Here is a 13,967-nt window from a genome sequence, read left to right on the forward strand (position 1 = left end):
GTATGCTATAGCATAGGCCTAAAGCATGCTCCAGGGCTGCCTTTTTTGGATTTGGTTTTTATTTTCCTAGTAGCACTTTTTTGGACTTCCCTAAATCCCATTTTCTTTTGTGGCATGATGTGTGCTGTGCCAGCTGCTCGCTGCCTAAGTCTGGCTTTGAAAGACTGATGCTTGCTAGAGAAATCAGAGATGAATGAGGGTCCCTGCTCCTGCTGGAACTCAGAGAATCTTTCTACCAAAGTTGGGCCAGACTGCCCTAAAGAACAGCCCCTTCCTCCAGCAGCAAAGCCAGAAGCTGGACAAACTCCCCCTGGAGTGGTGGGAAACTCAAAGTTGCTCTTAAAACAGCAGCTAATTTCCAAGCTATGCATTTTTGAACAGGCTTTTCTATGGGTTGTGGGCTTTTTGGCAGTTGTTGTATAGACCCTGTAGGAAGGACAGAAATCTAAACTGGGGTGTAAATTCTAGGAAAAGGAGATGGTTTGCAGAGATTTTTGTGTTGCCGCAGATGTGACGATGATTTCTATTTCATGCAACTATCGTGAGCTGAGTTTGGAGGGGAGGGAGAGGGAGGAAGACCAAGCAGGGGGATGTTGTTGCTATGATGATGCAAGTTAACAGAAGATCTTGAGCACGTTTTCTGTTTTGCTTTGACTTTTTTCTTTCTTTGCTTGCTCTTGAACATCTGAAACTGTCGTGTGTGCGTGTCCTGTTCGTTACTGAATTCCTATCTCTCACACTTTCAGGTGGGCATTCTAGAAACAACAGTGGAAGCTCTGAGTCCAGTCTTCCCAACATAGCCAGGTCTTTACTGCTGGTGGATCAGCTCATAGACCTGTAGCAGTGACACAGTAGCAGACGCAGTTTCTGTAACGTACCTAATCCTCCGTTTTCATTTCCAGAGGAGTTACCTTCAGTTGTGCGTTTCTTTTTTGTTTCTTTTTCTCCTTAATTAAAAGAAAAATAAATCTGCCAAGAGGAGACAGTCACCCACTTGCTCCCCGTCTTCCCCTGTGCTGGGAAGAGCCTGTCTCGTGTCTTCAGGTAGTGCTCTCAAGCTGGTAAACCCGTTCTGGTTCCCCCTGCACCTCTTTGCTAGCGTGTGTCTAAGGGGAGCACCACCCTGCGAGACGTCCACGTAGCACCGTGGAAAGCCTAACCCTAAATGACTTAGGTAATCGTAGCTCACGTGTGATCCCTGCGTGCACCAGACTCCTTTCTCCTTAGCCTAGCGTGCCAACAACTGTGTTTCAATCTCTGCATTTGTGTTTTGGGGATGTGGGGTTTGTTTCGGTCCCGTTTGACCCACGGGCAGGAGGAAGGAGGCAGGTAAAAGGGGCAGGGACGTCCCTCTCCTGTGGAATGCAGGTCAGGAGAGCTGCTATTACTAAATAAATTGCTAGTAGGTGCTGCAGGGGAGGAGAAAAGCCCTGATTTCCCTGGAGTTGTCTCGCATGGTACCTCTGCTGACGGTGCCTATGAAGAGTGTTTTCTGGACTGCCCCCAGCTCCTGGTTTGCTCTTTAACAATCCTGCTTGTGAATGAACTGCACTTCCTTGAAGAAAAAAAAATAAATAAAAACACCTCCCCCCATAAAAAAGAGAATTTTAAAGCTGCAAAAATGACCTTAAGTGAAATAGAACTAAATTTTGAACCAAATACATGTGAGTGTGGGTGTGATTAGCTTTTCGTTGGATTTTTTTCCCCTCATTTTCTGGCTGAAAAGGGCATTGTGGCAGCAACAGATGTATTTTTTGTGACTTATTTTCTGTGTTTGACTGGAAAAAAAAAATCCCCCCAAACCTACTGTAAATCATGTATGAAACAAATTGTCCTACAGTTGTTTGTCTCTAATCCTGGTTTCAGTCAAGCATCTGGTATCTGTTCTGGGTTCCCTGTTTTCTCTTGTAACTGCATATAGTGCAAACCAGTTAAGTATGGAAGCCTTTTTTTAGTAGACAAAGATGACTGTAGACTTTATCCCACTCTTTGGTCTTTGTGCAACAAGCATGCACTTGGTTCAGACCGTTTGAAATCAGTGCTGCTACAACGTGCTGGGTTTTACCTGTTCTTTTTTCCCTTCCATGCTTAGTTTGTCACCTAGCTGGATATGCTAAACCTGTTTTCGTTGGCCTCTGAAGTCCGGAGTTTCTATCATGTATTTGAAAGCTCTTTCCGAACAGAAGGACTCATCCTCTCTAGTGGATTAATTAATAGCTTACCGCTAACCTTGTGTATGTGTACGTAGCTGTATTAGTAAAAGTGCAGTTTCCCACGTGCGAAAGTATGAACGACTGAAATGTCTGTCCTGACCTAAGAAGGAAAGAACTCAGAGTTCGTGGCTGCTCCTTTCCTAACTCCAGTCTCTCCGCTATTTCCCCTCACCCCACCACTTAGTTTAACAAATTCTGTAAATAGAACTACCATCAACCATGTCTGCTCTACGTTACTCTTCTTTTAAAACCTCCACTTAATAATAAAAGTATTGCTTAAGTGTGTTGTATCATTACATGTGTATACTGCACTTTCCAAGAGAAGCTTTACATGAGAACTATGAAAATGACCTTAGTAAAATTGTGGATAGAACTTTATTATTTTTTTTTTTGTTTTATATTCCTAAAGCACAGGCAAGCTGGACTGGATAACATGAAGAAGCTATAGATAGAAAGTTATTGTATAGTCAGAATATATGAAAAGAGAATGGATTTAAAAAAGTAACCATCTACTGTATATTAGAACAAAGATTTCTGTGAATTAAAGTACTTTTAAAGAATGTTTAAGATTTTAAATAGCACTTGTTCAAGGGTTCTGGAAAAAAATATAAATGCACTGGGTTGTTAATAATGCTATTAAATAAGCGGATGTGAATGTTCCTTTTATTGCTTTTTCAAGTAGCTATTCCTGGATCTGGGTGGGAAATACGATACGATGGAAGAGTAAATCTGTAGACGTGTCTGTTGTTTAGACCTGGCTCATCGGAAAAGCCTTGCCTCTTTGTTAAAGTAGAAAATGCAGGAGATGGGAGATGGGCAGATGTGTGGGATTGATTTCAAGCTCTCAAAGGAAAAAAGAAGCAGTTGCCCTGCAGGGGTTAGTTCGGTGTTGCCCAAAATTTAAGGAGATGTGCAAGATTTTTGTAGGTCAGGTCTTAAGTCCCATAAAGATGCAGTCAGCAAAATGACAGCAGCAGTTCTGCTCTCTGCCCATATGTGCTGTTTATTTGCGTGCAGATGCCAGAGGAGCCTTTCTACCCCACCAGGCTCAAGCTTGCAGAGAGCTTTTGGGCATTAGCTGCTGGGATGGATCTTCCTGCTGGGTTATCTTCAAATGCAACCAAAGAGGGGGCTTCGTTTCACATCAAGGTTGTGCTTGTGATGCAAGATGAGCTAAATGTGGCTTCTTGCTGGTTGTTATGGACTTGGTTTTCCAACTACTCCTTTCTTGAAAATCTCTCCCCACCTCCCCTTTGTTTTTATTGGATTAGGAAAACTGTAATATTCAAGTTTCAGAGATCAGCAAGTTTGCCCTGTTTTTGAAAGCATCTCTGGAAGATCTGTCACCAAAACACAAGGTACAACTGGCTGAATCCTGGCTGATGGAGTCTTCACTGGGTTCTTTGATCTTGTAGGATTAATTTGGGACTTCCCTGTGCAACCTGAATTTGGGGCTTCTTGGAAAATTCTGGATGAGATGGGGGGAAGAGTCTATGCAGGGGTGGCCTTGTGGCAGACCTGCATCATCCAACAGCTCCTTTTGCAAGCAGCAGCTTGAGAGAATCTCTTCATAGAAGAAAATGGTTTTAAGAGGGCACCTCTTGTAAGTGCCTGACAGCGGCTGCATTCCCATAAAAAGAGATGCCATCCCCGGTGCAACCTTGAGCTTGGAATCTCATAGGGATTTTGACTTTCTGAGGCTACAGAAGCCGCCCTGCGTTATGGTGAGGAGAGCTCGGATGGGTTTCGGATGGAAGGTTAGTTGCAAGGTCAAAACCCGGGGGCTTTTGGTGACAGCGGGAGCGCAGGGCGCCGGGGTGGCTCCGCGGCGCGTGGGCGCACGGCCTCGTTTCGGAGCTCGCTGTGTTTTGAGCAATGCTGGTTCCAGGAGGAATCGGCGGAGTTGAGTTGGAGCTGAGCTGGATGCGTGGGAAGCATGAATGTGACGTGAGGGGATGTGCTGAGAAATGGGACTTGCTGCCTAGCTCGGTTATAAATACTCGTGGTCGAGATTAGCTCCAGAGACTGCCTCCAAACGTGCAGTGCCCACACCTGAAACTGCCTCACTCCAGCAGCAAATGGGCTTAGAGAATTTTTTTGAACTGTTTTTTCCCCTCTATGTCCTAGACTTCTGTAAGCAAAAGCAGCTGCACTTTGGGTACGATGAAGCCTACGCAGATGAGTGCCAAAAAACAGCACCAAATCTGCTGCTGCTGCTTGGGAGGACGGGTGCGTCGGTCACCTGGCGTCTGGGCTTGCTTGGAGGATGATGATGATGCCCAAGGCTTGTGCTTCTCTCCCAGGAGAGGGAACTGCATCCCTAGCGCCTTTCCCTGTGTTTTCCTGGAGCTGCAAGGGCCCTGTCCCGCATGCACAACATGCTGCGGTGCTTGGTGAAAATGAGGGCAAAATATGCACTCTGTTTTCAGTAGGTCCATCTAGAGTTTCCACAGGTGGTTTTAGGGAGTTTCCAACACCTGCTTTGTCCTTATTCACATGCTGTGACTGTAGAAAAGTGCCAAAAATAGATGATTCCGTTTCTTGGTGTTTGGGGTTGTGTGGCTTAGTCACTTTGGGAACCGAGGAAGCCAGGAGCTGTTCCTAGACCGATTTTGGGCAAAGCTCCTTGTTCTGCTACCTGAACTGTCTGCAGAAAACAGTAATGATGGTACTGACTGTTCATGAGGCTTAGCTGTTAATGCATGTTGTCACCTTCCTGGCTTTGGCTGCATGAAATCAGGAGCGCTATCTGGTGGAAAAGCAACCTTAGGCTCTTGGAGTGTCTCTGTGTGCTCTGAGTATCTTGTCCTGGACTCTGGCCCCAAAATGGGATCATCTTCTTGGTGTCCAGTCTGCCTCCTTGGAGTCCCCTCTAAAAGGGACAATAAAAACTCTCTGCTTTCCCATTGATTATTTCAGCACTTTGCAATTTTGTACAGCATTTCTGATAACAGACAGGAACTCAATGTGTCAATGCTTTGACTTAAGGGGGGGGGGAAAGCATTTTCTCTTTTGGTGCCTATATATATTTAAGGTGATGATCTGTTTTGTTTGCTTTATGTTCAGCAGTGGTCTCAAAGCTCAAAGGAACCGTTCTGTTGTCTGCACCTCCCATTAGCCCTGTGAGTAATTCTGGGGGTTTAAGCAGGGCTTAACACAGTCCTAGCACTGAGTGACTTCTTTATGGTTAAGCTTTATGCTATGGTTAAGCTTTATGCTACAGAAGGGAGCCTGAGCACAGTGAAGGGATCCTTTCTCTTAAATCTCGGTGTGTGGAGGAAGAGGGGACAAGAGAGGCAGGTGCCTGTTGGCTCTGTCCACCTTGGTTAGGAGGACGTTGGGAAGAGGTGGCTCTTCCCCCACGGGGACTTTGGGGCCTTTTTGTGCTCCGAGGAGTGAAGAACCTGCGTGCAGCCCCTCGGGTGTCAACGGGGGCTGAGTCGTTGCGGGGAGCACACAGGGCTTCAAGCCAACCCGCGCTCGTCCTTTACACCCTGACGATTCACGGGGTCACTCTTTTCCTCCTCTGCTCCCACACGGAATAAAACTGCCCATCGTTTTAGTGCGGAACGGTCCCTCGAGCGCGTGGGTCTCCTGGCTGCTGGTCTCGGCGCCCGTCAGCCCTCGGGCTGTCCCTCATCCCACGGCCAGCTTGGGCAAAGCCACCTCGGTTAACCCTAACCCAGCCTTTAAAGCTTTATTTTGTAACTATTCCTTCCCTTTTGCTAGACTTTTCAGTGCTTGAGCATAGCTCAGATTATTTATTTATATTTTTCAACCCCAGACTGTTACCTGCAAGAGGAGATGTGCAGGGCTAAGCCCAACACAGACCCTGGCTGTCCCCCTAGTTGAAGCAGTGCTGCTCCTGGAAACCTCTCTTTGCTTTTTGCTTCCCTTGGTTGAAATAAAGGGAAAAGGGAGAAATCTCTCTCCTAGAACAGATGGAGAAAGGAAGAAAAGACTGGGAAAAAAAAATCCTTTTTTAAAAAATAAACCATTCTTCCTGTCATACATGGCCTATACGTTCAGAGATGCATGTTGCAACTATCCTAAACCAGTCGGGGCTTATATGCAATCAACCCTTCTCTTATTCTGTCCCAAATGTCAATGTTGACTTGAATAGAGCCACCAACTAACGCAAGTAACCCTTTAAAAAGGAATTCTGATCAAATGACTTGTTTGTGCTTTGAATGCTGTTCTTGTGGAAAGTGGGTCATTGGTTTGCATCAGCATAATGTTCACCATCTTAAATGCCTTTTTCCATTTCTTGTTTTCCTGTACGTTATATTTCGATGAGGGCTGGATAATGCAAAGGCATTTGTGTGATGTGGCAACTGGTCTTGCTCTGCTTCAGCCTGTATTCTTAAAATCTAACAATAATACCTGGTAAATATATAACCAGCCTCCTGGAGGAAAACAATGACCAATTTCTTGCTCCTGTAATCTGAGGTTAGTATCTAAGGTTAAACTACTGCGGACAACATAGGCTTCAGGAAAGATAGATAGTATTTTTGTAGACTAACTTATAAAATGTTCACATATCTACACTGTCTTTATTTAGCAGTGTAATGTATCTAAGTGAATAGTTTCCCAATAAATAACAATTTTGATGCCTAACGAATGAGTGCTGTGTCTTTAATTATGAGAAGCGGCTGAGAGTGGGTTGTAACTTTTACAAATAAACAGAGCTGATTAAGAAGTGATGCCTTGAGGCCTGCGATGGGCATCTCCCTTTGAGCTTGTAACTCGCTTGGATGCTGTTTTCCCGTGGTGAGGTTGGTTGGTTAGTGGGTTCCTTGTCCTGTTACTCAAATTCCGACCACGCACAAACCTTGTCTCCCTTCTTGTAATTCACATTGCTTAGTTTCACCTGCCTCTTTCCTGTCCTCTTGCTAACATGAGTCCAATGACATCCTTCTAACCTGCTAATAGGTCTTTGAAGGTAAGACATCTTCTGTTCTGTCTGTGTGAGTCATAAGGAAAACACAAATAAATACATAAATAAATAAAACTCATGGGCTCTTGTAACTGGAGAACAGCAGAATAACAAGCCTCTCCCCACGCTGGTCCGTTACACTAATACAGAAGCGAGCCAGTTGGTTATAGTTACACTAGGTTTTTCCCTTGAAATCATGGTATAGGTTGTCTAAAAGCTCTTTTATCTTGCAGTGGCTTAAACTAGTTGACCACTTCATTTAAAAACTATAGACTGACACTTGTTCTTTCCCAAAAATGTATATGTGATTTGAATGATTGCCTCTGTTTTTGATGCACACGTGTGCAGTGCAATTCCACCTTGGAGAGATGGCTGCCAAGAACAGAGGCTCTGCCAAGCAATAATTCTGCTTATAGGAGGTCCTGAGTCGATAGGCAACGATGCCAAATGAAATGCAGAAATTCTGTCTATTGGAGCTTGACTCCAGGCAACTTTTACGAGTTAAAAACCTCTCTGATGGTCATGTTGTGGGTGGCTTAAAAAAACCCTCGTAGATTGGTGCTGAGAGGAGCCTGAGTGTGACCATTTGTGTGTCCTGCATCTTCCATCTTTCTCTAAGAACTTGTACCTGTGGTGCCCTGAGCTGGGAGGCGGTGCTGAGCGCTGTTCTCATTTGTGTGCAGTGAGTAGCTTCCCTGGCAGTTTTGTTTTCTCTCGCTCGCTCTCCCTTTCCTCCCCATTTTCCATGCGTGATGGTGGTTAAATCTGAACGTCATGCCGCGTGTAATAAGTGTTCTTCATGCTTGGTGATGACTAAGGGTATGCAGCCTGTTGAGTAACACTCTTCCTTTCACTTTTGTAGGTCTGCAGAGGGATCCAGCCCTGTTTCCAGTTGCAGCCCTGGAGCTCTGTAGAGGACCCTCTGGCAGTGATGGACTCCCATCGTACAAGGGGCAGTCTGAGACGCTGGAGGTGAAAACTCAGCACAACTCGGACTCGGACTTCTTGGCAAGAGATGGGCCTTCAAGCAACAGCTCCTTCCACAGCAGCGAAGGAGAGGGGACGGACCACGAAGGAGATATATTGGATTGCAGCGGCTCCAGGCCTTTACTCATGGATTCGGAAGAGGAGGACGACACCGGCAAGCTGCAGTCTGGACCCAAGGGAAGACACGAGGCTTCCAAAGAAGATTCCCGCTCCCAGTCTTCCCAGAGTAGAATAGGGGAGACACTCTTCCCCGCCTTCCAGCCACAAACCGGTGAGGTTTTTAATGAACCAGATGTGTTTGCCACGGCGCCTTTCCGAAGCTCAAGAAAAGTGCTCGAGGAGGTGGATGTCTTCACCAAAGCTCCTTTCATCTCCAAGGGCAATATGGCTCTTAGACACCCAGAAGAGACAGATGTATTTCTGAGAGCACCTTTCACGAAAAAAAAAAGCACGGAGGAGTTGACTTCTCACAGTGTTTCTAAGGAACCGTTCCCACCGCCCGTTTTCATGAACCAAGTGGGCGATGCCCAGCCCGTGGTTCCTCCTGTGTTCCCAAGCCTGGATGCAGCGATGCGCGGGGCCGCTGCCCCAGCCCGAGCTCAGTATCCCGCCGTAGGCTTCATCCAACCTGTTCATCTTCCAGCCCCTTCCGCGGAGACCCAGGACGCTCTTCCCGCTCCGTTGGCGCCGAAGGAGCCCGGCGGCGCGGCCGGCGAGAGGACGCCGGGGGGCCCCGCGCTGCCGCACGAAGCCGTCCTGGCCTCGGTGCTCAACAAGCCTTTCCGTCCGCAATCCTTGTCCAAATATTCCCGTCACTACAGCCCCGACGACGGGCAGGGCCTCGAAGCGAAGCCTATAGCCGCCTACAAAGTGGTTTCTCAGACCAACAGACAGGCTATAGCAGGGTCGGTGTCCATCGCTCCTCTGTCTTCCAGGACTACAGAGCTGCCTGGCGGGGATCCTTTTGCTTCAGCTCCCTTTCCTTCCAAAGCGGGAAGGCCTTAATCTGCTGTGAGCTGAGAGGTGTCTTCTGCCAGGACCATCTCTCGTAGGACCTCAAGCCTCTTAGTTCAATTGAACAACATAGCAATATATTATATATATATATTTTCCTTTGGGTCAGATTTCTATTTGCAGTGATACCTAGTTGAACCGTTTTAAGTTATGTTAGCAAGTCCTAACGCCTGGCGCTCAGGATCTTCATATCCTTTTCAGTTACTTCCTTCCTCTCTCGCTGTTCCCTGCCCCTGTTATTTGTAGGTGCTTTTCCAAACCAGTAGTATTCCGTTCTTTCTGGCTGTGGCTGGGGAAATGCATTATAAGATGAATTGCAATGTTTATTGATTACAGAGCGAGTCAAGCAGGACTGGCTGGTGCTCTGGAAACTGTTTCACAGGTTGAAGGGTTGTCACGACTTCTACCTTACCAAGGGGGAACACCTGGAAGAGATCAGGGTAGCCTGTTCCCGTTGCTGGCGGTGAAGGCAAGCCTGGCAGCTGTAGTTTGGGATTAGTTTTGTCAGGAATTACGTGGGTGCTCCGAGGTCACGTCCACAGCGAGCACCAGCCGCGGAGCCAGGACCTGCCCGCGCGCGTCCCCCACGTTCGTGAATCTGTTTCTCTTTGGAAAAGGAGGAAGAACTTAGACTTGGACATGTGTAGTTCCTGTCTGGTTTATGCCAAAGTGTAGGACCCTGCAGTTTTGCTTACGGTGTTCTGAAGGAGCGCGCTATGCCTTGTTACAGTATTAAAGTACACCCTATGGAAGAGTATATTGTGGAAACCGCTTGCTGAGGTCCTCACCCTACATACCTCACTTGGTGTAGTTCAGCATCGGCTGCAATCCAGCTGCACTGACTTACACTAGCTCTATATTTACACAACCTGCCCTTGGTTTTCCTGTCCCTTGAGGTGAATCTGAACAAAATCTACTTGCACTCCCATCATAGCATTTCCTTTACTCCAGAAATGCGGCGCTGCCTGCCGTATTCCTAGACATCTGCTCTTTATCACTGCTGTGATGAATCCCAAGATGGTGTGTGGAGGAAACTAGTCCTGAAGATCAACCCCAACGAGTTGTCACATGCTGCTAGTTGGGCCAAAGTAGAGCTGACTTTTGTTCCTCTCCCTTTCCAGAAACGTGGGATACAGACAGGAGAGTGAAACCTGCCCCCTTCCTTCATCCCAACTCTTTATAGCATCCTTTGCAGTGCAGCAGCCCTGTCTCCTAGCAGGTGTCAGTGCTGCAGAGCGTCTCCCGGGACAATCCCTGTTTCATTTCGAAGGGCTTGAACAGCTACGGAAAAATTTGCGGTGACTCCAGGAGCTTTTTGCCAAGTCTCTCAAAAGCCCCGTTGGGGCTGGTTCCGTGGTGAATCGCATCGTCATTCTGCAAGCTGGAGCCTTGCAGCAGAGTCCAAGGACACGCGATGCATTTGCAGCTAAGTGACTTGGAGCTTTTGGGGCTTTCGCAGGGGAATTCTTGGAGTCAGGGCCAGCTATCTATAGATAGCAGCATATAGATATCTATAGAGCAGCTTGTGCTTTTCCCTCTTTCTGATGGGTTAGTGCTCAGGGAGGGAGCTCTGCGAGACCACGATCACACGCAGTCAGGGATTGCACGTCTGGATTCGCTGCTTTTGACCCAGCAAAGGCTTTTGCAAGTAAAATCAGTCTAGTCTCATGGAAGGAACTGAGAGCACCTCCACCTGTAGCTCTGACTGACCCAGTGTCCACATAACAGGCATTAAGGGATGTGCAAATAAGACTTTCCCGCTGCTCCAAACGTCCCTTCCAGTCCCCAAACTTGGTTCCTCTTCCAGATATCTCCAGCCACAAGAGCTGAGCCAAGCCTTGCGGATGGACATGCTCGACATGGCCTGGAAGCAAGAGAGAACTCGTACTAAGGTCTAAAAAGTCACGAGGGGACAAAGGGACAGTATTGGAGAGCAAGGAGGCCGAGCTGGCTTGCACGGTTCAGCTGCTGACCAGGAATGACCTGCTGAGCCCAGGGCAGGTCACGTTGTATGGAGCTGCCCTGCTGCTTTGTGAGCTGGAGTCAATATTGGTGCACATGGGTTGTTTAGAGGGTTTTTCTTGTTCTTTTCTCTCACCAATCGTGGAAAATAAAGTACTGTAAAGATAGGTCTGGGTTTCTCCCAAGCAGCTAAGCTGAAGCTGTTGCCTGTTGTATTTTTTGCTGTCATGAAGTGGGTTTTTTTTAAAGCAAATACCTGAAAGGAACTGACCAAAGATGCTGCTGCTGGATTGGAGCGATGGGAGATGCTGAGAACAACTGTGATACCAAACTGTGAAATTTGAGGGCTCCGAAGGACACCGAGTTTGAGGGCCTCGACTCATTCAACGTGCAGCCAGGAGACCCAGTTTGTCCCCAGGTTGCTCCGTGCCCTTGGGGCGCTGAGGGAAGCGCAGGAATGAAGCTTGGAGTTAGGAGATGCTTTGCCAGGATGAGCAGGTACCGCGTGTAAATAAGTTGCATGTTCAAGGCATTACGTCTGGTAACTGGATTCAGCCTCTCCTTCCTCTCTTTCATTTTTACTTGAAAAGTCACTTTTGGATGACTCTGTGAAACGCCCTCAAACGCCCCACTTGTTTCACGTCCACTACTGGGAATGTCCAAGTTAGCAGAAGGAAACACAGCTACGGAAAGCTGCATTTCCAGCTGGTGTTTCGGCAGCTCGTGTTCTTAAAGCACTTTACACACCAGAGCAAGCAAAGCGCGCTCCGGAAAGCTCGTGATCCTGCCAGCGTGTGTCCAGTGGTGAAATGGTTTTAAATATACAGGGGTGGGAGGGAAGGAAGCTGGTGTGAATCTTTGCACGTGACCTCTGAGGTAATGCAGCTTTCGGTCAGAAAATTGAGTTTTAATGCCCGTTAATCTGACCCATTGTCATTTCCAACTTGTGTTCCTCCTAATCCTACACTGCCAGTGCTGCAGCTTTAGTGGGATGAGTGATAAGCAGAAATTTCATTCCTATAGTTCGTCGAGTTGACTGGTTTCAATGCACTCAGAAGGACGCTTATAGTTTTCTTTGCCACCTCATCAGTAAGGGCAAGCAGCAGCATAGCTTGAACTCAGCATTTTAAAGCCGGTTTTGTGAACAAAACCGCTGCTGCCATCGTTATAAAGCTGCACTAAACGTCTGGTACCGTCCTGCAGTCTCCTGGCAGCTCCTCGGCCCGGATCCCTCCGGGACCTGCCCGGCTCCTGCGACAATCCCGCGCCGGGAGAAGCCGTGGCTCTGTCCTGGCGTCATCGCTGACCTCAAACGCAGTTAAAATCCTGCCCTCCAACGTGTTTACTTGGAGCTCCTGCATGCCAAGAGGAGAAGCTCTCCGTGCTCCGCAGCGCGCGGAACGGGACCAGCCGCTTCGCGTCAACCCGCGCTTTGCGCGACCCGGCACAGTGTTTTCACCACTCGTAACCGTGGCTCGTCCCCCCGGCTCAGTGCCCGGCCCTGCGTGGTCTGGGTGAAGTTTACAGCCTGGAAGCCGGCGCACACTCGGTCCGTCACCCCGGCATGCCCGGAGCGCCCGGGAGATGCCCTCGGCGCCCGAGCGCGTCTCCACTTGCACCTAATCAAGCCTGCGGTCTGTATAATCCCTAAACTCTCAATCACTCCAAAGTGGTAATTGGTGACTTTATCTCAGCTTCCGCCAAAGACCGTTGCGCTGGGGAGTTGAATTGGTTTTTTCCCCCTCCTTTTTTTTTTTTATGGTGTTAAATCAAGGCTTTTGGCACACCGATAGACTCATGTGCTCTTGCAGCAGGTCGCGGCCGCGTCCTGAAACCCGACGGCTTTCGCAGTGTTCCTGATGCTCCGTCGCGGCCTGGCGTTGAGAACGCTTCTCCCTGCCAGACCCCACTTCCTCCTCCCAAAAGGGATAAATAATTGTATGCAGGGAGGGTTTTTTTTTGTTTTTTTTTTTTTTTTCTCCTTTTGGTGTTTTTTCTAAGCGTCTGCTTGTCGGGGGATGAGGAGAACAACCCCAACGCGGCCGAAGCTCTCGCGGCCTCGGCGACAGGCCGGGGGCATCCGCGTCCTCCGCTCGCTGTGACAACCATCCCCGCGGGACCCCCGGGCGCCCGTCCTGGGAGCAGAGCGTCCCTGGAGCTGCCTTGTTTTTGGGGCAATTCTGAGCAGTATTGGCAATCCCTCCTGCGCGCAGATGCATGGAGTCGTGTCGCACTCCGGACGCGGTTACGTTGGCGATAATCTCTATGAAGAAATGTTCACCTTGTAAACTTATGTACATTTTATTAAAACCGTACCTGATTAAAATGCTCCTTTGCTGCTCTGTGGTCCTTCCCCTCTGCTGGTGCAAAACATTTTCCCCAAGTCCCGGCGGTCTCCAAGCCTGCAGACACCTGTGGGGTTTTGGGTGCCGAGTGAAGCAGTGATCGGAACCTGAAAAACCCAGGGTTTCCATCCCAAAGAGCCGGCAACCAAAATAAATGCATTAACCTATAAATATTTTTTTCTGCAGACCTAGGACTGGTGGGTTTCTGGGAGGAGGGCTCCGCTCCCACTTTCTTGGTAACTCCGGGGCAGAGTTTTGATTTTATGGGACATCCTGGCTGTCCCTGAAGGTCCCCAAGGGCTCCCCGGAGCCATGGAGAGCCCCACCACCATCCTGCTACTGCAAAACTCAGTTTACAGAGATTCATTAAACCATTAAAGACTCTCCCATCCAGGGGAGGGTTTCCTGCCCTCTAGGCTGTTTAAAAACGCTACCCTGGAGCAAAATGCACAAATGCAGCAACCCTCTTTAGACGCCATCCCTCCCTCCATCCTCTTTACAGGTAGAGTG

At 48.2% G+C, this 13,967-nt stretch overlaps 1 protein-coding gene across 1 annotated transcript in view; it reads left to right on the forward strand.

Annotated features, from left to right (window-relative positions):
- Positions 1-9,364, forward strand: part of AAK1 (AP2 associated kinase 1) — a 63,106-nt gene extending 53,742 nt beyond the window's left edge. The window contains exon 21 of the mRNA XM_088537813.1: positions 8,012-9,364. Coding sequence (XP_088393939.1) covers positions 8,012-9,141 — 1,130 coding nt within the window. The 3' untranslated portion in view covers positions 9,142-9,364. The remainder of the gene's footprint in view (positions 1-8,011) is intronic.
- Positions 9,365-13,967: the final 4,603 nt, after the last annotated feature.

This window comes from Tinamus guttatus, unplaced genomic scaffold (genome assembly GCF_059628265.1).
Source record: "Tinamus guttatus ecotype Peru unplaced genomic scaffold, ASM5962826v1 Tinamus_guttatus_pri_ptg000866l, whole genome shotgun sequence".
In the NCBI taxonomy this organism is placed as follows: Eukaryota; Metazoa; Chordata; class Aves; order Tinamiformes; family Tinamidae; genus Tinamus; species Tinamus guttatus.